This window comes from Lactuca serriola, chromosome 6 (assembly GCF_051521515.1).
Source record: "Lactuca serriola cultivar US96UC23 chromosome 6, Lser_US96UC23_V15, whole genome shotgun sequence".
Taxonomy (NCBI): domain Eukaryota; kingdom Viridiplantae; phylum Streptophyta; class Magnoliopsida; order Asterales; family Asteraceae; genus Lactuca; species Lactuca serriola.
In genome coordinates this window covers 81,197,748-81,224,477 of record NC_136413.1, presented here as the reverse complement: position 1 = coordinate 81,224,477, position 26,730 = coordinate 81,197,748, and the positions used below count along the sequence as shown (strand labels likewise).

Below are 26,730 nucleotides of genomic sequence, written 5' to 3'. Positions count from 1 at the left end.
AATAATTCTCCCTGACCCACAAGTTAAAGGTCACTCAATCCCTATTTGGGAAGCAAAGTCTATATATGCTTACACCTTGGAGATTAAGTCACATATTGGCAAGCCAAGAGAGTTAGGTTCAAAGTATTAAGGAAGTTGACTATTAACTGGGTTCTTCAATCACTTCCCAAGTCATATAGTGAGTTCTTTAAGGACTGCTATGTGACAGACCATGACATGACCCTTAATGATCTTACATATTTGCTCGATACTACTAAATCAACAATGATTTGGAGCAATGGTAAAGAAAATTTGATTGGAAGATCTACTTCCCATGCTTCCATGGACATTGGTAATGGTAACATTGAATGTCCAGAAAAGCTTTCTCTCCCAATGGAAATGGAACGGCCATGGTCAAGTCATTTGACCTAATGGTAAAGAGAAAGGCTAACTCTGAGATAGTCTTGTGCACCATTTCCAAAGAATCCATATGCCAAGTGAAGGGATATTGGTTGCGAAGCTACGAATTTTACCTAAAAGATCATAAAGATGGTAAAGTCAAAAAGGGTTTGACTCTACTTCAGGTAAGGTCCACAGTCTAACTCTATTAAGTTCTTATTTGGAGATTCTTAATACATGATGTAATGTAATTATATTTTGATGTTTTGTAGAATCAAAGAAAGGTAAGGAAGCTTAACGAATGAGTAAGTTGATTCTGATCGCGAATAGATGGATTTCGATCTCATGGTTCGATGATCAGAATTTTGAGCTGCTACTTAAGAGTTATAATAGATTGCTTAGGAATAGTTAACAACATATTTTTCACATGTATTTGCGTTGTAAGGGTAAGTTTTTCCGCAAGTTTTAAAATAAAAGAAAAGTTTTGATTTAATTTATTTTAAGCATCGTTACAATGGCATTTATGAAAAATTGTTGTTTATATGATTTCATTGATAGCAATATTGGAAAATGGATTTGATTCTTCCGTTTGTGGTAGTATCATAATTTACCAAATATGGAAAGATTCTCATCACCCAAGTTTCAGTTAGATAGAAACTTGGAATCATGCAACTTGTATTGCATGATGAATGAGAATTTTCATCTATTGTAAATTAAGACTAATTCCTTGTTCACATGTACATGTGAGTCAAGTGAAGGACTAAAGGATCGGGTACATTAGGTTGTGCGTTGTTCAGGTCCACCACAAAGCCTAATAAGGTTATTCATCACGATTTACTAAAGTTTAGTAAATATGGTTATGCTTACAAGTTTAAGTGTAATTCTGAAACATTGGAAAAGTTTCAATGTATGGCAGAACGGATGGGAAGAATCAAATAAGGCAGAAAGATAAAAATTTCTCCAATCTGAAGAGATGGGAGAGTACTTGAGTATCTTGTTTTATGACTATCTTAGTGATTATGAAACCATATCACAATTGATTCACTAAGGACACCTTAGTGCATTTGTTTGACTAAGGATAGGAATCATGAATTGTTGAAATGGTTAAATCAAAAGATAAATCGTACTTTGTTCCAAAATCAAATCTTAGAGTCATACTCTAAGATTGTAACTTGAGTGACATAATCTTAAGAAAGGTTTAAAACATTTGTCAAATGTAGAGTAAAATGTTTTCTTACTCTAGTATATTTGAAATTTGTAAGTTGTGATGTTTTGGATAAGACAAAGACCAACTAAGACCAATTGCGAGAAGTGTTTAACTTGTTAAGAATCCTCACTAACTCTTGAATATTTGTTTTGTCAAGGAATGGTTCTTGACAAAAAGAATCTTATATGTCAAAAGGACAATGGGAGTCTTCAAGATCTTGAATAGTTTTAAGAACTAATAAAGAGTAAACCTATTGTTAATCACTAGCACACAACTTGAGGTTTGTAACCTATTGTGTTGACATATTCTTGTGATTGAGGTTATGACAAATTCACATAGATAGGAACACTTACACCATAAAAAATCTAAGTGTCATAAGGTTTCACCCTGATTCATCAAAATGATGGTGAGGAAACTCTTTCACTAAGTAGATGTTAAGTAGATAGCAATTGTGACATTTGCATTCTTAAAGTCGTTAGTGGAGTGCGTGTGGTTAACCGACACACTGACATAGACTTGTGAGAAATGGAAAAGGTCTAAAAAATTGAGACTATGATTACGGCATCCCTTTTCATAGTTCTAAAATTTTTCAGACATACATGTGAGCTATCCAAGGAAAGGTGTATGATTTTGATAAAGTCTTATCAAAGCAATCTCGTATCAGAAATCTGAACTTTGGTAAGAAATTCAATAAAGTATTGATTTCTAAAAGTCCAGCTGATTTCTGAGTACATGTTAGAGCTAGTGGGAGCATAAGTGTTATGCTAATAATCATCATGTTAGTGGGAGCATGATTATTATGTTAAGTGTTGCAAGTTAGCAATGTTAATTATAGAAAACAAAAGTTTCAATTCAGGTTTGAAAAGTTGTTTTGCTATGATTAAGGGAGAGGATTTTATACTTCATTCCAATTCTACAAGCTTAGATTGAGATTTTAATCAACTTTAGTCAAGGATATATATGAATGTTAAGTTGGAATGGTTAAACATAAGGAAATTCTATATATGTGGCGTTCTCAAAAGTCGATTATAATTACGGAATCCCTCTTCATAGTTCGAATTGTGAGAACATGGCAAATAAAATTTTTATAGCATGAATCGTGTCCCATATGCTTTGGGTATAGGATCGATTATATCCATTCTAAATTTTCCAAATGCTTAGGGCATTAGGAGGGAAAAAGGAATAGAACTGGATATGGCTAAAATGATTAAGCAATTGTCGAGGACAATCTGAGGTTTACCAAAGATTGGTTGCTCATGGACAATTGGAAGTATAGTGTTAAACTTTGGAAAGGACCATATTGACATATACTAAAAAGTGGCAACTCTTGTTTAGAAGTGATAGTCATAATGGTAATATGGAATTGTTTCCATAGGTGGAAGTTATTCTCTGAATATGTGTAAGATTAGAAAACTTAATGCAAACAAGGATGTTCAAAGGAATGTACTTTGAATATGAGACTTCGTTTCCATGGAATTGATCTCCATTGGAATAGTTAGTAATGTTTGTTGCCAAGTCTTTGTGACTTTTGTGCATAGTCATTACAAGAGAACCATTGCACATAAGTTTAGAATCTAACAGATTACAGTAAATGGAAAGAGTTTGGTATTCTTACATTTACAAAAGGGATTGGGATTGTGAAATGAGCATCATTGGATTCGTGTTCAATTAATCTATTTCACAAAAGAAAGGACCATAGGTAAACATAGTGTGCATGCTTGGTGCATGGCATGACTATTGTTTTAATTCAAGTATTAAGTTGATAAAACGAAACAATGAATAATGAGTAATCAATATGGTGCTTAGATAAAAGGGTTTTTATTTACACTCAAGAGTTTGTGGCCATATAGGATTAAGTATTATTCTTGTGTTTCACTTTGCATGTTTTGACTTCCAGAATAACTAGGTCGTTCTTCCTGAATGACTAAGGTATTCAAACCATCCACATTCAGTCATATGTTGGAAGTAGATATAAATCAAGACTGTCATGAATCTGGCCTGTAAGATTTGTCTAAAGTGTATTAGACATAGAAATGATTGCTACTGATGGGTGTGAGCCATATGAACTTTCCTATGTGCACATGCAAACCCTAACTGGTTGGATCTACGTTTCTCTAATTGAACATGCATTATATCCAAGACTTTCAATACTAGATCAAATGTAAACAATTGATTCTAATCATATGAATTAGGATCTAGAACAATACCTTGGATTACTTGCTTGGTACTTCTTCTTCTTGGAGCTTAGAGTCACAATTGTCACTCCTCTAATGGCTTACAAACACCAACTGGCAGGAAGATGGTTTGAGAGAGAGAGAGAGAGGAGAGAAATCGGCTCTAGGGTTTCTTCAAAGATAGAGTGGCTGATTTCTCCAACCCTAAGGGCCTATTTATACTATGAGCTCCTAGGGTTTCACCTTAAACCATAATTGGATAACTTAGCCTCAAATCAATCCAAAAATCCTTCTAGATAAGGCCTTGGACGATTTTTAAGATATCCATATCCTTAAAATCGTCCTTTCCCATATCCATAAGGATTCATAGCCCTAAACACAACTATCACACATTTGACAGTTTATGCCCCTTTATTCAATTAATCTCTTTAAGTCACCAAATTAATTCTCAATTAATATATGACTTATATTAATCAAATAATATTATTATTCCTTTAATATATTACTCTCATAATATATTAACAATAATATCTCTTCTCTCTTAACAAATCATCCTGTTAAGTTGATATGGTGAAGGCAACCCAAAAGGACCATGCACAACCGGGTCAAGTACTTACCAAATATAGTTACAGCCTTAGACACTAATCCAACAGTCTCCCACTTGGATAAGTCTAGTAACTATATATGCAAACACAATCCGATTAGCAATCGTAGCTCTCAAAGATGTTGTCAAACTATGATCTTATCAATATCTTGTCCTTTAGATAAGGATCGTACAGTCCTCTGTTTAGATATTATGTGGACAATCTTATGGAACTTATTGTACAGCAATTGGTTTCTCGATCTCCGATTCATTTGACATAGAACTTAATTGAACACATCAATTCAGTCCTGACCGGGCCCGAAACATAAGTCAAATCAAATCATCGAGGGGCCCTGATATCGCTTTTACCCTCTTAGGATAAAAGTAACAGATAAACTTTGACTTATATGCATTTACTATTTACTAATCAATTATACACAACAATGCGTTTTATGACATCAATTTAATGATGCGGTTTCGCATTATCAATGCACAACCAATTAATAAACAATAAATCATATATCTTGGTTTTAAGACGATATGATATTATCGTCTTGCGATCACTTGTGTCTCATTCAAAAAAAAATGATTCCAGCAAGCACGGGTTATTCCAATGCTCAAAACTTGTTCATAAGCACTCATGGACGTTGCAGCAAACTTTTGCTATGTCTAATACCTTCTAGACAATCTACATACCAATTCATGACAATCTTCATTCATACCTACTTCCAACATATGAACGATTGTGGACCATTCGAATAATTCAATTATTCTTAATAACTCAATTATTCAGGAAGTCAAAACATGCAAAATGAAACAATACTTAAACAATTAACATAAGACAATAGCTTTACTTATAAATAATACTCCTTTATTTAATCACCAAATGTCAATTACATTTATCTATTACATGTTTCCAAAACTATCTAATCTAAACTAATATCGTCTTTCAGCCCAATGCTCCTAGCGTGCTGCAAATGCTTAACCCTGCTCAGTCCCTTTGTAAGCGGATCTGTTGGGTTATCCTCCGACGATACCCTCTTTACTACGAGGTGTCCTTCTTCTACTCGATGTCTAATAAACTGATATTTTATGTCGATATGTCGAGATCTACCATGATCCCTCGGTTCCTTGGTCAAGGCAACCACTCCTTCATTATCACAGCAAATTTCCATAAGCTCCTTTATGGCATGCACAACTCCAAGATCACCAATGAAGTTCTTTAACCACATCACCTCCTTTGACACTTCGCTCGCTGCAATGTACTCTGATTCACACGTTGAATCAGATACGGTGTCTTGTTTCAAACTTTTCCAAGTCACTACTCCTCCATTAAGGGTAAAGACCCAGCCCGACTGCGAACGGTAGTTGTCCCTGTCCGTCTGGAAACTGGCGTCACTATACCCTCGCACCTTTAAGTCATCACTCCCTCCGAGGACTAAGAACCATTCCTTGGTCCTCTAAAGGTACTTAAGTATATTCTTGACCGCAATCCAATGACCTTTGCCCGGGTTCCCTTGATATCTACTGACCATGCTCAAAGCAAAGGCCACATCAGGGCGAGTACAAGTCATAGCGTACATGATCGAGCCAACTGCAGAAGCATAAGTTACTTGGCTCATCTCAGCAATCTCGACTTCAGTACTCGGACTTTGAGTCTTACTCAACTTGGCATTACTTTGTATCGGTAGCTCTCCCTTCTTCGAGTTTTCCATACTAAAACGTTTTAGTACTTTATTTAAGTAAGTATTATGACTAAGTCCTATTAGTCTCTTACTTCGTTCTCTCACTATCCTTATTCCCAAAATATAGGAAGCCTCTCCAAGGTCCTTCATAGCGAAGCACTTCTCGAGCCAGGATTTAACCTCCTGCAAAGTCAGGACGTCGTTTCCTATGAGCAGTATGTCATCGACATACAAAACAAGGAAGCTAACTATACTCCCACTAGCCTTTACATATACACATGATTCATCTTCACTTCGTACAAATCCAAACTCTTTGAATTTCTCATCGAAGCAAAGAATCCATCTGCGAGACGCTTGCTTAAGTCCATGAATGGACTTCTCAAGCTTGCACACTCTATTCGGATGCTTCGGATCGACGAAACCCTCTGGCTAAGCCATGTAAACATACTCAGCCAACTTCCCATTAAGGAAAGCGGTCTTGACATCCATCTGCCATATCTCATAATCATGAAATGCAGCAATGGCTAGCATCACCCTAATAGATTTTATCATAGCAACTGGTGAGAAGGTCTCATCATAGTCAACTCCAGGAGTTTGAGTAAAGCCATTCGCTACTAGTCGTGCCTTATACGTGTGCACATTCCCATCCACGTCGGTCTTCTTCTTGAAGATCCATTTGCACCCAACCGTCTTACGTCCGGGCACATTGTCAACCAAATTCCAAACTTGGTTGTCATACATGGACAGGATCTCACTGTCCATCGCCTCTTTCTATTTTACAGACTCTAGGCCTGCCTTGGCTTCCTTATAGCTATTAGGTTCATCTAGATTTACTAGTGTACCATCACTAATATACATATCCTCTTCGGTAGTAATATGAAAACCATAAAACTGGGGTTGAACTCTAACTCTTTCGGAACGTAAAATAGGTAAGGACTCATCAATTGGTTCAACCGGAGTTTCCTCCTCGGGTTGAGCGCCAGCGTTAGAGGTTCCTTCATCGCTCGACTCTTGAATCTCTTCAAGATCGATTTGCCTCCCACTGTCTCCTTGGCTTATGAGTTCTCGCTCTTGGAAAACCCCTATCCTCGCAACGAAGACAACATTGTCACTCGGTCTATAGAAGAGATATCCAAAGGATTTCTGCTGGTAGCCGATGAAAATATATCGCTCACTACGAAGTTCGAGCTTGTCGTGAGTCTCTCGTCTTACGAAAACCTCACAGCCCCAAACCTTGATATGTGCCAACCAGGGAGCTTTCCCTTTCCACATATCGTGAGGTGTTTTGGCAACCTTCTTTGTAGGAACTTGGTTAAGGATATGGGTGGTAGTCTCTAAGGCATACCCCCAGAATGAGATAGGTAGTGAAGCACGACTCATCATAGAAAGAACCATGTCTAACAGGGTTTGATTACGCGTTTCTGCCACACCATTCAACTGCGGTGTCCTAGGTGGCGTCAATTGTGAAACTATTTCGCATTCCTTGAGATAGTCGTGGAATTCAAGACTTAGGTACTCTCCTCCTCGATCGGATCGAATCATCTTGATTTTCCTACCCAATTGATTCTCCACTTCATGTTTGAATTCTTTGAATTTTTCAAACGTTTCTGACTTGTGCTTGATTAAGTAGATATACCCATATCTACTATAATCATCGGTGAAAGTCACGTAGAAGTGGTTCCCATCCTTTGTGGTAGATCTAAAGGTCCCACACACGTCGGTGTGTATGAGATCCAATAAACCCTCACCCCTCTCATAAGTGCCAGTGAAGGGCGACTTGGTCATCTTTCCAAGTAAACAAGATTCGTACATGTCATCTTCCCTAAGGTCGAATGACTCCAACACTGCATCCTTTTGGAGTTGGGCTATGCGCTTCTTGTTGACATGTCCAAGACGAAAATGCCACAACGATGCTCTATCCATACTATTGGAAGAATCCATACACAACACATCATTTCCTAGGTTATCTACAACCATAACAGTTTCATAAATTCCATTACAAGGCATTGCTTCAAAATATAAAACACCATTTAGATAAGCATAAATTGAACCATTCTCATTATTAAACGAATATCTAAATCCTTGTTTAAACAAACCATAAAAAGAAATGATGTTTCTTGCCATATCTGGCGAGTAACAACAATTATTTAAATCTAAATTCAATCCATTACTAAGCACTAAAGAATACACTCCAATCTTGGTAACAGGTGACGATCTTCTGTTCCCCATGATTAGATATATTCTTCCAAGCTCCACATCCCTATTTCTTCCTAGTCCCTGTAAATCCGAACAAATGTGGTAACCACACCCTGTATCAAGAACCCAAGAAATAGCATGGGATGAATCATTAGATTTAATTGTGTATATACCTGCAAAAGATGGCTTGATCTTTCCATCCTTGATGGCTTGTAGATATTCCGGGCAGCTTCTCTTCCAATGTCCTATTTTGTGGCAATGATGGCACTCTGCCTCTTTTGGGTTAGGGTTGGGCTTAGCAGGATCAAACTTGGTCCCACTAGAAGAGGAACCATCTTGGGACTTTCCCTTGCGGTGGTTCTTCGAAGAAGCTTTCCTCTTCTTGCCCCTTCCCTGCCCAATAGCCAAAACAGGAGCAGCAGACGGATTGGGAGTTGGTGCAGCAGACTTGTCCCTTAGGTTGCTCTCAGCAGTCCTTAGGAGACCTTGGAGTTTGCTTAGGGTGACCTCTTCCTTGTTCATGTGGTAGGTCATCCTAAATTGATTGTAGCATGAGGGCAAGGAGTGAAGAACAATGTCGATAGCCAAATATTCCCCAAAGTTGACATTCCACTTGTGAAGAAGATCGACATACCTTTGCATCTTTTGCAAGTGCACGGTTAGAGATTCTCCACTTCCCATTTTATCAGTGATCATATTCGTTATGATCTCATAGCGCTCTTGCCTCGCGCTTTGGTGATATCTCTCCATCAAGTCTATATGCATATCAAAAGGATACATGTCCTCATAGGATTTTTGGAATTCGGAGTTCATTGTGGCTATCATAATGCAATGGACTTTCGTTGCATCACGGTCATGTGTCTCATACACAGCCATTTCTTCAGGAGTGACAGTTTCTGGATTGATCTTTTCGAGCTTCTCATCGAGAACATACTCCTTGTCCTCGTAGCGAGCGATCGTGCGAATGTATCTTATCCATTCGCTGAAGTTCGATCCATCGAAAGTCACTTTTTGACAAAGGCTCATTAGCGTGAATGACCTAGCAGCAGCGTTGTTTGCGTTAGACATCTACAAATAGAAAGGAACAAAGTTGATTAGAGTTAAGTCCCTAATTAACACCCAAAATGGAAATTTAGGGCTAGGACCCAACAACATTATTTACACATTAGAAAAGGGATACCATAATCCAACATGAATATAATTTGGAGGTAAGTGAATGACGATTCACTAATTCTTCACCACGAAAAACATAAGCTTCAAGTTTTAAATGTATTGAGAATTCCTAGATTTCTTTGAGATTCATTGAACTTTTCAATGGCATGTTTAAATCTCGATACGCCCCTCTAGTTTGTGACTGGGATACCGAGGATCACAAAGCGGGTGTGAATAACCATGCAAATCTACATGGTGCCTTCATTGTTATAATCACCTATTCGATGTGCCGGTAAACCACACACACTCCACTGAACTATGACAAACAATGAATCACCCTTTGCCACCTTTGCTTAGAACCAATTAGTGTGCCGGTTAACCACACACGCTCCACTAACATCTAAACAAGGGTGCAAAGTGTAATTTCATGGGATTGCATCAATTCACTTTTCCTAAAGTAACTAAGATTGGGAATTTTATAAAATAGTTTAGTTACTTTAAATAGATTCATTATACTTATTAATGAGAAGAGGTTTGCCCTATCCTACCCGTTCGACTAACGACCCTCCACCAGTCAAGCAAGCGGTGGGTGTGAGTGTACACTCATTAAGCGCCATTTTATAGGCAGCAACCTTATACCCACCTTATAGACTGGCTTCGTGAATGAGGCCTACTAACGGTAATACTAGCATCTTTAATCATATATATATATATATATATATATATATATATATATATATATATATATATATATATATTAAGCTTGTAATAATATATTAGTATAGTGTTGAATTTTATACTTGTAAAATTCTAGGGTTTGAAATTTAAATTATTCAAATTAGACTTTTAATTACAAAACTTAAATTTCAAAACTTGAGGACAAGTTTTAAACTTTTCAAAACATAAGGATCAAATAGAAAATAATATAAATAAACTAATTAGATTATCTCAATTTGATCTTATTTAATATTACTTGCAAGACAATCCACCAATTCAATTCAAATAATCAATTGTTATCATATAAGGAAATTATTATTCAACTAATTGGTAATTATCTTTTGTTTGGTCAAGAATATACTCATATATATATGTTTAAAATCGGATTTTAATGAACCAAAGCAGTTAAGGTAAGTTTCCTCAAGTAAAACAGCAAGAAATCCCGAAACTCCCTCTTTCTGACGCTCGAACTCGCCGAGTTACCACTATGGACTCGCCGACTTGGAGCTACTCGCCGAGTCCACAGTGGAACTTGCTGAGTTCATCAGGCAGAATCACAAAATTGAATTTTTTCAAGCAACAAGCAATCAACCAATGCATCAATTCAATAGAAATCAATCAAAGCTCTGATACCACTGATGGGTTTGAACCATAAGAACTTTCCTATATGCACATGCAAACCCTAATTGCTTGGATCTACGTTTCTCTAATTGAACATGCATTATATCCAAGACTTTCAATACTAGATCTAACGTAAACAATTGATTCTAATCATATAAATTAGGATCTAGAACAATACCTTGGATTACTTGCTTGGTACTTCTTCTTCTTGGAGCTTAGAGTCACAATTGTCACTCCTATAATGGCTTACAAACACCAACTAGCAGGAAGATGGTTTGAGAGAGAGAGAGAGGAGAGAAATCGGCTCTAGGGTTTCTTCAAAGATAGAGTGGCTGATTTCTCCAACCCTAAGGGCCTATTTATACTATGAGCTCCTAGGGTTTCACCTTAAACCCTAATTGGATAACTTAGCCTCAAATCAATCCAAAGATCCTTCTAGATAAGGCCTTGGACGATTTTTAAGATATCCATATCCTTAAAATCTTCCCTTCCCATATCCATAAGGATTCATAGCCCTAAACACAACTATCACACATTTGACAGTTTATGCCCCTTTATTCAATTAAACTCTTTAAGTCACCAAATTAATTCTCAATTAATATATGACTTATATAATCAAATAATATTATTATTCCTTTAATATATTACTCTCATAATATATTAACAATAATATCTCTTCTCTCTTAACAAATCATCCTGTCAAGTTGCTATGCTGAAGGCAACCCAAAAGGACCATGCATAACCGGGTCAAGTACTTACCAAATATAGTTACAGCCTTAGACACTAATCCAACAGCTACAACATCCATGAGTGCTCATAAGTTCTGAGTATTGGATTAAACCCACTCTCATTTGAATCACTTCATGGATTTTATCATGAGTGAATCATGAGACGATAATATCTTATATTCTTCAAACCTAGAGATATGAGTTGTTGATTATGAGTTGATTATACATTGATTGCACGAAAACGCATTGGTAACTCGATGTTATAATACGTTCCTTTGTGCATGATTCAACAAGTAGTTAGTACAAGCATATGACTCGAAGTTTATCCATTCCTTTCACCTCAAAAGGATAAAAGCAATATATGTGGGCCCCTCGATGATTTAGTGATGACACCCCAAGTGCTTGGCTAAGCCTGGACTGATTTGATTTGTTCAATTAGTCAATTGTCATAAATCGAAAATCGAGAAACAACAAATAGACAGAGAGAATGATTATAATCCATGTCTCAGTCCATATGATATATAGAATGGAGGAATGTATGATCACTTATCTAATGGACGCGTCATTTGATTTGTTTAGAGTTCAACAACGGCTTTAAGAGCTACGATTGCTAGTCAGGTTATGAAGTCGTACTTGCAATAATAGTTTTAGACTTATCCAAATGGGAGACTGTTGGATTAGATGTCTAAGCCCATAACTATTATTGGTATGTACTTGACCCGAGAGTAGCATGGTCCATTTAGGTTGCATATCATCAGGACAATTTGTTAGGATGGACTTTTGAGAGAAGGTGTTATATATGATTTATTAATATATTATAAGTTATAATATATTAATATGAAATCATACGAGTTAATTAGTATTGATCAAGAATTAATTTGGAGATTAATTTGGTGATCAAAAGAGACTAATTAAATCTATGGGGAAAATTATGTTAATTAGTTATATTTATATGTGTTGGGCTTATGATCCATGTTGGACTAAGTTTATATATGGATACATAAAGAGTTGGGCCACATGAACCATGGATCATAAGACCCATGGGTATAGATTTGGGTTATATCCATGACCCTAGAAATCCCACATATAAATACATCCATTCATAGCCAAAATTGCCACTTGTAATAGACTTGTAAGTTACTTGTGTATTGTTGGTGTTCATGGTGATTTTGGGTGCATGAAGATTCTCTCTCATGTTCATCCTTTGTCCATGATGTGTTGTGATTCCACTTGAGGCTTCCACACTATCGGGGCTAAGCTCTTAAGGCTGGGTACATCAAGATTTCAAGCTCCACAATAAGGTATGTTATCCTAACTAGAGTCTTGTGTTGTATATGACAATTGTATGCTAGTTATAGGTAATACCTTGGAATATTCACATTAGCATGTATAATAGAGAAAAAACATAGATCCAATGTATTTAGGGTTGCATGTACACTTAGGAGTGTTAGAATGCTCAAAACCCAACACCCCACACTTAAAATGCACAATATCAAAGGAAGCAACAGAACGAGTGACACTTTTATTAAATAGTAAAGTAGAAAATTTTCCCAGTTTACAACCACAACAATCATAAATATAATCAGTTTTCAAAGAACGTAACACAATAGTGGGAAACCAAAAACTATAAACGAGACGCTGACACATGTCCCAAACGAGAGTGCCAAAGATAAAAAAAACAGACGACGAAGGATTTAAACGAAAAGACGACAAATCGACACTAGATGCAGCAAGATCAACCGCATATAACTACTCGAAAACATAAAACTCCCCAAGTATATGGCTTATCCCAATCACCCTCCGAGACCGAATGTCATGTACACACTAGAATGAATCAGAAAATAATACCTAACAACTAGACTTACACAACTAACTGACCGAAGCAAGATTCAAAGAAAGTGTAGGAATATAATAGACATATGTTGAAGATATATAATGAGTGACAATAGAACGAAAACCCTCTACTAACGAAGGTGTAGCATTATCATACATAACATAGACAAGTGTACCAGATGATAATGAAGCAAAAGATGACTTATATGGTGACATGTGATGAGATGCACTAGAATCCAATATCCACAAGGATGAAGGAATACCTGAAGTGTTGGATGAAGAAAGACTTGAATGAGACATGAAAGTTGACATGGTAGTTGGATTGGCAGCAATGAACTGCCTGAACTGCTCAACAGTATGGGGATCCATAGATGATGGTGGTGTAAAATTTGTCTCATTCTTAACTGTAGGTACAAGAACAGTGTATTGTGGTGGCCTAAAATATGGAAACGAGGGACGTGACTGAGACTGTCCAAAAGACCTCATCTGCTGTGAAGATTGAGATTGTGTAGGTGATCTCGTTTGTTGTTGCTGCTGATTTCCCTTGCTTGTCAGCAAAGGATAATTTGTCTTCCAATGGTTATTCCTCTTACAGAAAGCACACTCATCAAATGCAACTTTGGTGCGATTCTGGTTTGAAGACTAAGGTCGTTGTGAAACAGCTTAGACAACAGGAGTGGCTGTCATGGGACCTTTGTCAGCATGGGACTTGATACGAGTTTCTTCAGCAATCACCTCGTGAGCAACTGAATCAACAGTAGGAAGAGGTGTATGAAGCTAGATTGATCCATTCATGCCTTCAAAATCTGAACGTAATGCCATCAAGAACTGAACCAAACATTTGTCTTCCCTTGATCAATATAAGGCTTAAAAGCCTTCAACTCAGGTTTTGTAAGAGCCAACCGATCCCACAAATCCGACATAGCTATATAAAATTCATGAACACTGAGATTGTTCTGTTGGAGGGCTCGAATGTCAAACTATAATTGATACTAATTTGCAAAGTTACACTAAGTATATCGCCTATCCAAGTGATCCCAAACCTCCTTTGTTGTGGCAGACTTCACCAATTCAGTACCAATTGACCGAATAATATAATTATTAATCTAAGTAATGATCTTGGAGTTATCAGTCCCCCATGAATCTAGTAATGTTGCATTATTCGCAGCCTTTTCCTCTGTTGGTTTCTTCTTTTCACCAGTAACAATCCCCCACATAGTCTTTCCTTGCAAGAAATTATTCATAACATAACTCCAATAGGCATAGTTCTTGACATCAACTTGGATACTAATGGACTGAAGAGAATCATCTTTCGGGGCCATATTGAATATCAGTCAAATGAGAATAACCAAAACGGCAGTAAGTAGGTATAGCAGCAGCAGCAACAATCAATAACTCGAAGACAACAAAACCAATAGACGAAACGAAACCCTCAAAATCGAAGAAACGAACAATTAAAATCAAATGGAATACATAAACGAGCAAGAAAACCATACCCAAAATTGCAAAAATTTCCAAAATATAAATGATTTGTCAAACGTCGTGCCTGCTACAACTCGCCCCGAAAAACAAAAAAATATAGATGATCAACCGAGCTTCGATACCCTATAAACTAACAAGACAAAGATCAGCTAGGGTTTCATATTATTATGAAATAAGAAGTACAAGATACAAAGAAAGGAAAAGACATAATATATACACTAGCTAATTAGGGTTTTCTAGCTAATGGGCAATATAAAATCCAATAAAAAATAATGCCCAAAATCTTATTAGGATAATAGAAAGATGTTCCCAAACCGCCTCAGGAATATCCAATGGCTGTAATAAACCCCTGGGAACTGTCGAATTCGCCTTGCAACGTTGGCATATATGACATACACGCACCAAATTCTTCACACATTCCATCATGTCTGGCCACTATAGGTTTTCTACTAAACACCAATATGTTATTTAATAACCCAAACGATCTCTTGTGGTTTCCACATGGAATTTATGTAATAAGGTTGGAATGAAATTTGAATGACGCACAATGACCAACTTATCTTTGTAGTACAAAACCCCATTATTGACCATGTATCCTGCATGTTTGTGTGGCTGTGTTGACACAGGCTCAGCAGATACGGTGGGATTGAAAGAAGAAAACGACAATTCTTATCATCAAGAAACTAGGGCTTCGGCTCCATCAATGAATTAGTTTCCCCTAGAATTGCTATTCTTAAAACCCTCAAAGAGCATTCTTCAAGCAGGGTACGCCTCAGGGCGAGACTAATCCTTCTTACTAAAGCATAAAGAGTTGTTCATTCAAATGTGAAAGGATCGGTGTAGAACTCAACCTCGAGCCTCGTGCGTATAAAATAACTAAGCAACGATGATTTTCTTTATTTCTTGATCAACTTTAGTTTCCTCATGTGCTTTTACCCCTTGCAACCATAAGGGTTGGTAAACCATCGATGTGAAATTCCCCATATCAGTATGTCAAGAAAGAGCATTTGCTTCCCTATTTTCTCGACTCGACTTATAACATAATTAAAAGTCATTGTTGAAGAAAAAAATATGAGACTTTTTTGATCCAGTATACGATAAATTAATTCTCAACAAATATGATCTCCAATGTTGAACGTCTAAAACAAGGGCCATGATTTCCCGTTCATAGGTTGATTTTGACAGACTCTGCTCACTCAATGCCTTACTAAAGTAGGCAATAGGTTTATTCTTTTTCATTAAAATGGCTCGGATACCCTTCCCTACACATCACATTCTACTATAAAGGGACATCCATAGTCTGGTACAGGACAGGAGCCGAAACCAATGCTTACTTTAACCGATCAAATACCTTCTGTGATTCTTTGGTCCATTGAAATGCATCCTTTTTTGTGAGGTCTAGCAAAGGACTAGCCATACTTTCATAATCCTTTACGAATATTCGGTAGTATACTGTCAAGGCCAAAAAACCCGATAACCCTTCAAGTTGTTTTGGAACCAACCAATCAACCACAACTTCCACTTTCTTTGGATCCATAACAACCTCGTCACCATTAATTAATCACGTGTCCCAAATACGACTGTACTCAAGTTTTTCCAAACAAACATTTTTTTTGTTGGCAACGAACCGATTTTGTAACAACACATCCAACACTTTTGCCAAATCCTCCAAATAAGCACACCGTGTGGTGATGTATATCAATACATCAAAAAATGACCACTTTATTTCGTAATAAATGCATGAAGATATCATGCATAACTGCTTGAAACGTTGTGGGAGCATTGGTGACACCGAAGGGAATCACGAGATACTCATAATGGCCATCATGTGTTCTGAAAGTAGTTTTCTTCACACTCTCTGCTTGCATCCGGATATAATTGTAACCTGACTTCATGTCAAATTTTGAAAAAAAAAGAAAAAAAAAACAAAAACAAGCACCATGTAACTCATCCAGAAGCTCTTGAAGCATTGGAGTAAGGAACTTATCTAGTACGGTTGCCCTATTTAATGTCCTGTAATCGACAGACATTCTCCACATGTTATCTTGTTTTCACACCAAAATCATTGGAGCAGAATATGTACTTTTAGGGGGTATTTGAGGGTGTTTTTTGAACTCTAAAAGTGATTTTAAATAAAAGTGTTTAATGGCTTATAGTCGTGGTAAAATGATTTTTTTAAAGAGTGTGTGGATCAGCTTTTATGGTGAAAAAGTCAATAAGTCATTAAGTTAAAAAGTGTTTGGTTTAAAAAATGATTTTTGAAGGTATTTTGGTTAAGAAACCAAAAGCACTTTCAAAAATTCAAGTTTTATATATTTTTTTAAATGTAGTTTTTGAAGCTAATAGAAAAATTATTCTGAAAAGTGCTTTTAAGTTTTCTAAATACATTTTTTTTTACTTATTAGCTGTTTAAAACACGAATAAATCAATAAACTGTTTTGAACACCCTTTTACTTGGCCTAATCATGCCCAAAGATAAGGATGAGCATGGGTCAGTTTGGGTCGGTTTTTGGCTAAAACCAAACCAAACCGTAGAAAGTCAGTTTTCCGGTTTTTAAAACCATATAGGTTCGGTTTTTGCATGGTTCGGTTTTTCGGTTTTTCGGGTTGGGTTTATGGATTTTCGGTTTTAAACTGTGGGTTTATGAGCTCCTTTTTTTTCTAGTTTTTGGGTTCAAACATAGTGAAAATACGTTACGATAAATAGTATTGTATCTACTTTAAATATACTAAAATAAAGAGTACGGATTCTAGTAATATAAAAGCATAAAAGTGTTCAAAAGATCAAAGTTTAACACCATTAACAGTTTGTTGAAAATAAACACAAAGTATTAAAGAGATAAAGTCTAAAATCTAAAACTAAAAGTTTAAATCATAATATAAATAATGTATATGTGGGTCGGTTCGGTTTTTATGGGCGGTTTTATACGTCAAAACCGAATCAAACCGTTATTTTTCGGTTTTTGTAAAATTCAAATCTAAATCGTCGGTTATTGCTTTGGTTTCGGTTTTTCGGTTTCGGTTATGTCGATTTTTTCGGTTTTTCGGTTTTCGGTTAGGTTTTTGCTCATCCCTACCCAAAGAGAGTAACTCATGCACTCGTTTTTCAATTCCAGTCTTCTGGACATGTAGGTATACGTATCTATATTGTCCGACACGTATGCATTCATTAGGGTTGATTAAAGAAATTTTATGATCGTGCGATCGTGGTGGAGCCAGCCCTGATGGGTCCCGAAACACATCTAAAAATGACTACAAAACCTGCTCCAAATATAACCCCTGCTTATTTACTAACATTGACAATCTTGGTATAGCTCAACCCCTTGATGACAAGCATTGTTGCATGGGTGTTGTGCCCTATTTACCTGCCAAAATATATACCCTGAAAATTGTTGGAATTTATAAAATAATTTGTATGCAAGAAAGCTAAAGTTTTGTGAACAAATATGGGTTTCAGATGTTATCTAAATAAATTGGACGTGCATGGAGATGTTGCCAAAAGGCTATTGTTGATAAAATATTTGAAAGACAAATTACAATATGGGATGTATTCTTTTCTTCAAGCCTACGATTCGGCTTCTTATATAAGCTTAAAAATCCTAACTACTTGGTAAAAGTCATGGATAGCTGCAACCAAATTTATTATTCTGCCAAATGTATGGCTTATTTTCAAACATAGGAAAAACTAAAGTCACGCCTACCATGAAACAAGGAAGATGTTTCTAACTTTGTGTGTGGTCAGGTTTATATCACATTCTCCCCCTTAAACTGGACCAAGTTCAATATCTGTCACACCGATCATATTTCGCATTTCGTCGTGCTTCACTTATGTCAAGGCCTTTGTAAGGATGTCAGCTCGCTGATCCTTTGAGTCGACATGTTCCACTACAACTTTCCCTTCCTCGACACATTCTCTTATGAAGTGATAGCGAATGTCAATGTGTTTGCTTCTACCATAAAACATGGGATTCTTCATCAACTCAATTGCTGACTTGTTGTCAACATACAATGTGATAGGCATAACATGATCACCTGTAAGCTCCTTCATGAGATTACCAAGCCAAATGGCTTGACATGCCGCCGCCGTGGCTGCCATGAACTCGGCTTCGGATGTTGACAAAGCAACGGTCCTTTGTTTTTGAGATTGCCATGTCACCGCATTTCTTCCTAGGTAGAAAATCATCCCGCTTGTGCTTTTTCCACTAACTTTGTCACCACCATGATCACTATCGCTAAACCCAACCAAGTCTTCAACTTCACGACCCTTTCCATAGTTGATTCCGTATTCAATGGTTCCTTTGACATATCGTAAAATGTGTTTTATTACTTGGAAATGCAAAGTGGTGGGTTGCTCCATGAAACGACTTGCAATTCCAACCGCGTACGACAAATCTGGTCGAGTATGCGTCAAGTACCTCAAACATCCCACTACTCGTCTATATTCGGTCGGGTCAATTTTTTCACCGCCTTCGTCTTTCTTGACTTTCAACTTTGGTTCCATCGGTGAACTTGCAGGGTTGCAATCTAGTAACCCAAATTGATCCAAAATCATCTTTGCGTAAGCCGTTTGTCGCAAAGAAATTCCACACTTCTTTTGTGCCACTTCTATTCCAAGCTAGTAAGAAAGTAAACCCAAGTCACTCATTTCGAATTCTTTTTTCATTTGGTCCTTGAATTCGATAATGTCTTCGTTGTTTGATCCGGTAACGATCAAATCGTCAACATAGACACCAACTAAAAGAGTTTTTCCTTTTGAGTTCCTTTTGTACACCGCCGTGTCTTGTGAACATTTCGAAAAACCAAGTCCTTTTAGGCTTTTATCCAAGCGAATGTTCCATGCTCGAGGGGCTTGTCGTAAACCATAAAGAGCTTTTGATAGTTTTAGCACCTTGTGACTATGTACTTTGTCAACGAATCCTTCCGGTTGACTTACATAGACCTCCTCTTCAAGATCACCATTAAGGAAAGCTGACTTGACATCTAAATGGTGGACAACCTACCCATGTTGAGCTGCTAAGGCAAGAAAGAGCCTTATCGTGTCAAGTCGTGCTACCGGTGCAAAAATTTCATCAAAATCAATCCCTTGCTTTTGTACGTAACCTTTTGCGACAAGTCGAGCTTTGTGTTTTACCACATTTCCAAGATTGTCTTTTTTCACTTTAAAGACCCACTTTAATCCTATCACTTTCTAACCCGGTGGCAAGTCGGTGAGTTGCCACGTCTTGTTTTTAACGATCGCATCCAACTCTGTTTGCATGGCCTCCCGCCATGGTTTATAGGTAACCGCCTCTTCAAAATTCAAGGGTTGATCCGCTGCAATCATTAACAATTCTCCGGGTTCTAGGATAACATTTTCGGAATCATTATAGATATCGGCAAGTGAACAGAGTCCTTTTCGCCCAACCCAGTTTGGAGGACTATCCGTGTCGGTCAAAGTTGGAGAAATCGGGGCTGTAGTAGGAGAACTTGGGGCTGTTACGGGCTGGACAGGTTCGACATGAGGGTTGTCCGAATTTCCAGATCGACTTCGGGGATGTCCGGATTCATCGGGTTGACTTCGTCACCGTCCAACTCAATTATTGTGAATGTTTTAGCAGTCGTCTCTTCCTCTTCCTTGTTTTTGTACCAATTACATCCTTCATTTTCGTCAAAAACAACATCACAACTAACCCGCAATTTCCGACTCTCCCTTTAGTTCCATCTTCTACTCCAAAATACACCATCTTTTTGCTTCGTTCTTCAAGTTTCTTCAAATGACCTCCTACACTATTGGCAAAGACAACACAACCAAAAACCTTCAAATATTCAAGGTTTGGTTTTTTGTCAAACCATGCTTCATACGGCGTGATGTCGGTGAGCGCTTTTGTAGGTAAACGATTTAGAAGATAAACCGCATGTCTAACGGCTTCTCCCCAAAACTCTTCGGGTACATTTCTTCCTTTAAGAAGACTTCTTGCCATATCCATAACTGTACGATTTCGCCTTTCTACAACACCATTTTGTTGAGGCGAATATGGTGTCGTAAGATGTCTTTTTACTCCATTTTCTTCACAAAATAATGAGAATTCTTTTGACGTAAACTCTCCCCCTCGATCTGTGCGTAGTGTCTTCAATTCATAACCCAAACTTTTTTCGACCATCAACTTGAAACGTTTGAAAACACCAAAGGCTTCAAACTTCCCGGATAACGTATAAACCCACATACACCGACTATAATCGTCGACTAAAAGAAGAAAATACTTGCTTCCTCCAATAGAAGTGGGTGTGATCGGACCACATAAGTCCGCATGAACAAGTTGAAGTGGCTTTTGAGCTCGAAAAACTGATTGGTTTGGGAAAGAGATTCGACTTTGTTTTGCAAGAACACACCCTTCACATACTTGATTCGGATGTTCAATCCTTGGAACTCCAGTTGTCATATTCTTTTCGGACAACTTCTTCAACGCGGGAAAGTTAACATGACCGAGTCTAGAATGCCATATCCAAGTCGGCTCATCCTTCATGGCTAAATGACATGTTGGTCTACCGGTTTTCAAAGGAGTTTTGTATAACCGGTTTGCGGATCTTTGAACTTTTAAAAGTAGAATCTTATTTCTATCGTATACCGTCAAATCCGACCCGTCCATAATGACTCGACTTCCTTCTTCCGTCATTTGACCAAGACTAATAATGTTACTTTTTGGACTTGGGATGTAGTATACTTCATTTAAAAGTCATTGGTCGCTATTTTTGCAATCGAATAGAATCGAGCCTTTTCCAAAAATAGCAACAGTAGAACCGTCGCCAAATCTTACGTGACCCGTCACATTTCCATCTAACTCATGAAACTTTGAGCGGTCTCCCGTCATATGGTTGCTAGCACCGTTGTCGAGATACCACACCTCGGATTCCACTCGACTCTCCCCCGAGGCAAGAAGATTGACACAAATCTTCTCGTTTAGCGACACTTTTCCGGGTACATATTCTTGTGAGATTGCCATCATCAAGATGGGTTGGTCTTCATTGGCTTGTGTGAGGTTTGCCTCCTCACCTTGGTTCTTTTCAGGGCACTCTGATGCATAATGACCAAACTTTTCACACCGAAAGCATTTTACTTTGCTTTTATCTTTTTTATAGTCATTTTGGTTTGCATTGCATCCACGGCCACCTCCTCGGCCACGCCCTCGTCATCGGCCTCTCCCTCGGCCTCGGCCACCATGACCACCTCTCTCCTTTGAGGTGTTTGGCGAGCTCCCCCCGTCGGTCTTCTTGGATCGTGCTGCCCACTCGGCATGAATAAGCAACAAGGAAGGTCCGTCTCCTTGTTCACCATAACCCCGAAGCCTCTCTTCATGGGTTTTTAAACGACCCACAACCTCTTCCACAGTCATGTTTTTTAAGTCACCAAATTGTTCGATAGATGTTACGATTTGCATAAATCGTAATGGGACGACTCAAAGGAACTTCTTCACCACCGTAATCTCCTCTATTTTTTCGCCCAGAGATCGAATACCGGTTACAATGGTATTCAACCTTATGAAAAAATCATCCACCGATTCACCGTCTTTCATTTGGATAACCTCGAAATTGCTTCTCAAGGTTTGAATTTTAGCCTCCTTTACTCGATCGGCGCCCATGTGCATCATCTTCAGCGTCTCCCATGCTTCTTTAGCCGTGTCCTTCTCAGCTAACATAAGTAGCACGTCCTCCGGAATCGCTTGATAGATAGCCGCAAGAGCCATCCGATCTTTTCGTTCATCCACGTCGTCTTTTTGAATTGCATCCGACACTCCTTGTGCTTGTAGATTCACACACATCTTTATAGCCCACACCGAGTAATTTAGCTTTGTAAGCATCGGATAGTGTAACGTAACACTGCTGTTCTTCTCGGTTTTTTGAACACCTTCACCTTCGAGAGTTGTCATTCTTGGCATATATTTTGGCATACACTAACCTCGCTCTAATACCACTTGTTGGAATTTATAAAATAATTTGTATGCAAGAAAGCTAAAGTTTTGTGAACAAATATGGGTTTCAGATGTTATCTAAATAAATTGGACGTGCATGGAGATGTTGCCAAAAGGCTATTGTTGATAAAATATTTGTAAGACAAATTACAATATGGGATGTATTCTTTTCTTCAAACCTACGATTCGGCTTCTTATATAAGCTTAAAAATCCTAACTACTTGGTAAAAGTCATGGATAGCTGCAACCAAATTTATTATGCTGCCAAATGTATGGCTTATTTTCAAACATAGGAAAAACTAAAGTCACGCCTACCATGAAACAAGGAAGATGTTTCTGACTTTGTGTGTGGTCAGGTTTATATCACAAAGATGGACATCAACTCCTTGGTACTTAATCCTCTTCCAAGCCTGGTCCCAATTATGAGTAACCTCTCCTGGAGATTTCAACCATTCCATACACATAATTAAATCAATATCAACCGTATCAAAAACTAGAGCGTTCACCGAAAACAAACAGCCCCTACATGAATGGGAAGGTTCAGACACCTTTGATTGATAAACACCATTTGATCGTCTCCAAGCTTGATGTTAATTCCACTAAAAAAAACATGGATTACAAACTCAAAGCAATGATCAACTGTTGAGATAAGAAATTATGTGTAGCCCCACTATCTACCATTATCACTAATAGAATATCTGCAATTTCTCCACTGAATTTCAGTATCCCTCCTGATAACTCGAGAACAGTACCAGATAGTTAATTACGCTAAACGGATATGGAGATTAGGAGGAGTAGCATTTATTTTGAAGCATAGAGACGCCTTCTGAATCTAGGCTTGAGGAATATCGAAACCATGAAATTCGGGAAGTTTTAGGTGAGGGTAACTCAGCCTGTTGATCTGGCTTCAATGGAATCCCAACCCAGACTCGTCTACGATTGAACCACCCATTGGAGCCAATTACAATGAGTAAAATTCTAGACACCTGGTACAGTGCATCTGTGCATACCATATCCCGCCTTATTTATAGAAATAAGACTGTAGTACTCTTGGTCTATTTTCATTAGTACTTAGCACATGAGCATTCGTATCACTGACTTTTTCTTGGGGATGATTAATCATCAAGAAAATTGAGTAAAAAATAAAGCCATCAATATAACCACATAACTAGAGTTGCGATTTTCAGACTCTAAGTATGTTGGAATCAGCACACAACTTCTAGAATCATAAAAAACGACATAATTATGCAACTTCGGGTTGTTTATAGTAATATTACACTCAAGTCAAAATACATGATATACAACAAGTTTCACAACAATATGATATATGTCAACATAACAAGCACGACCAATGAAACACCCATATATATTTGGTTTTTGCATGCAAGAAGTTATTAAAGTTGGTTTTGGGACATGGATACACGCATTTTTCAATAAGCTGAAATAATAGCCTTGTAAGGATCTCCAAATGTGGCAACGTTTCCCGGCCTTGAGAACACAACCTTCAATCAACAATAAAACACAAAGTATTGTGATTTTCTTTACTTTATAAGGATGTTAGCTGCAATAATATTGGGGAAAAGCCAAAACGGTAACTCCATAACTATGACACAATTTTTTTACTCTAAAAACATGTCTATTACACTCACACATATATGTATGTATAGAATTTCAAAATCATTTTGAAAAGAAAAAAAAACTTATGATTTTGATAGTAATTAATGGTTGTAGGTAGAATATTTGCTCAAGTTATATAATAGGTACCTGGTAGTTCCCAATTGTCTTGGTCTTAAAGGCAGCAGCTGCATAATCAAAATAGCACTCGAATGTACGGATGAATTCTTGGTTGAAGCCCAACGCAAGTATTTTGCTAGGAGTTACATAAATAAATAACCATCACTCAAGTCTTGAATGAGAATGTACACCAGTTGATAAAAGGATAATTTTTTTCTTTACCTTTGGTTTTGCATTAAGTTTTTCCTCCAGTGTCTGAGTGTTTGATAATAATGTGCTCCTATGTTTTCCACATGCTCCACACTGCAAGTCATTAAGCATTTGATGAGATTCCAGACAAGTAAAAAAGTTATAAAGAATTTTTTTACATGCAGCATGGTGATCTCGCGATGATTTTAGCACATACCAAAGTCTAGATGATGCAGCCATAGCTGATGTTAATCTAGTAAGTGAAGGTATGCATAGTCCAGGAAATATGTATTCTTTAATGAACCCTGGGCTCCTTTGGTAATCATCATATCTTCCGTCTGGCACTGAAGTGAACTAATATATTCCAAGGATTGTAATTGTAAATTAATAATATGCTTTAAATTGCTCATTTTTGTCAAGTTCTAACTATATATTCATCGAAGTATACACTTTCTCTTTCTAATGACTTTATTATCTTATAGAATCAACATTAGTTTCCTCCCACTAAGGAGAGAACTGAGTCCAGAAGATACCTGCAGGACTAAAATCCCATCCTCTGCCAATACTGAGTCACAGCATCCAAAAAACTTTTCATGATATTTATGTCCGACATGTTCTATCATTTCACTGAAAATACACACTCAACTTCTTAGACAACCATATGTGTTTCAATACAATCATAGAGACGAGATTTGCTCAAACTCACCAGGATATAATTCTATCATATTTGGCAGTGTCAGGCAATTGCCTGTAGTCACATAGTAGAAATTTTATTTGGTCCTGAACAATGAAGTGGATTTATTAGAAACTCGAAAAATGAAGAAAAAGAAACTTGATCAACGTTAAAAATTAAGTCTATTAAGGAACTTGTAGAAGGAAGATGGTGAAACTCAAAGCTTTGTAGGAGATCAAGGAAACAAAATTCTAGATTACAGAATATATATGATGGTGATTTTCACTTTTAAATTAAATCTTATATATCTTTTGCTTTCGGTATTTCTTAAAACCCACTTACCTCTAGGCCAGCTTCCTTCACTTTAGTTTCTGCATATTTGAGTTGCGCTTCAGAAAGGGTGATGCCTGTGTATTTACATCCAGTTTGTTTCACTATTTCAATAGCGAAACTTCCCCAACCAAATCCTATCTCAAGAACGTGGTGGTACTTATCAACTCTTGCCTAGACACATTTTATAGGAAAAAATCAGTTGTTTCCAATAGATCATTTTCTTTAAGACAACGACAACATGATGCGTAAAAACTTACCTTTTGAATTAACGAAGATACTTTTCTCATTTGTGCGGCTTTGAAGTCTTCATCTTCACTCTAGTCAATGTACCATGACAAATGAGTACACGCTAATTAAAGATCAATGAAACTGAAAACTAATTTGAAATACTAACCTTGAATAATGCACATGAGTATGACATAGTCTCGTCAAGGAATAGGGAAAAAAACTCGTTACTCTACAGGCAAACCAGATAATATCACCATAACAGAATTAGAACTAATAGAGATGGTAAGTTACGTACTTATATTCTATGAAATACTTTTACAGCTACAAAAAGTTATTCAAAATAATGAAATTTCATGGACAACATGACTATGAAAAGGAACTTTGCAACAATCACTAGGACACTTGCATCAACACACAAAATAACAACCACATTAAGAACATAGAAATGTGTTAACTGAATTAATCAATGTTAGGTTCTATTTCACTGTCCCGGAAAAATGTTATTTTTGATCTTCTAGCATCATATATTTTGGCAAAACAATGTCAATGGTGGATAGTGTCGCATCTGAGTTTATCTGAATTATCATGTCTTTGTATTATACTATACTTTTTTTTCTCAAACACCAACCATATTGCTAGACTAATTAAAGCTAGCAACAAAACAACAAAAGACCAACTGCAAGTTGGAGGCTACTGTAAAAGGCAGGCATCCACACCCGATCAAACCCGCTCAACATACTTTTTACACGTACTAGTGATCCACACCAAGGTAATAGTTTAAACATCAAATACGGTCTCAATACATGGCACGTAATCCTACTATGAAACCTCCTAATGAACACAACCTAACCAACATAAACAATGCTTCTAG

General features: G+C 37.2%; 1 protein-coding gene and 1 pseudogene across 1 annotated transcript in view; both read right to left on the bottom strand.

The window, feature by feature from the left end:
- Positions 1-18,582: 18,582 nt before the first annotated feature.
- On the bottom strand, positions 18,583-19,308 carry LOC145059953 (secreted RxLR effector protein 161 pseudogene; annotated as a pseudogene).
- Positions 19,309-23,919: 4,611 nt separating this feature from the next.
- The window catches only part of LOC145059341 (uncharacterized), a 55,473-nt gene continuing 52,662 nt past the window's right edge, over positions 23,920-26,730 (bottom strand). The window contains exons 16-24 of the mRNA XM_079007198.1: positions 26,026-26,088; positions 25,889-25,948; positions 25,641-25,802; positions 25,332-25,405; positions 25,159-25,252; positions 24,843-24,979; positions 24,659-24,739; positions 24,467-24,572; positions 23,920-24,204 (exon numbers count right to left, since the gene is read on the bottom strand). Coding sequence (XP_078863324.1) covers positions 24,133-24,204; positions 24,467-24,572; positions 24,659-24,739; positions 24,843-24,979; positions 25,159-25,252; positions 25,332-25,405; positions 25,641-25,802; positions 25,889-25,948; positions 26,026-26,088 — 849 coding nt within the window. The 3' untranslated portion in view covers positions 23,920-24,132. The remainder of the gene's footprint in view (positions 24,205-24,466; positions 24,573-24,658; positions 24,740-24,842; positions 24,980-25,158; positions 25,253-25,331; positions 25,406-25,640; positions 25,803-25,888; positions 25,949-26,025; positions 26,089-26,730) is intronic.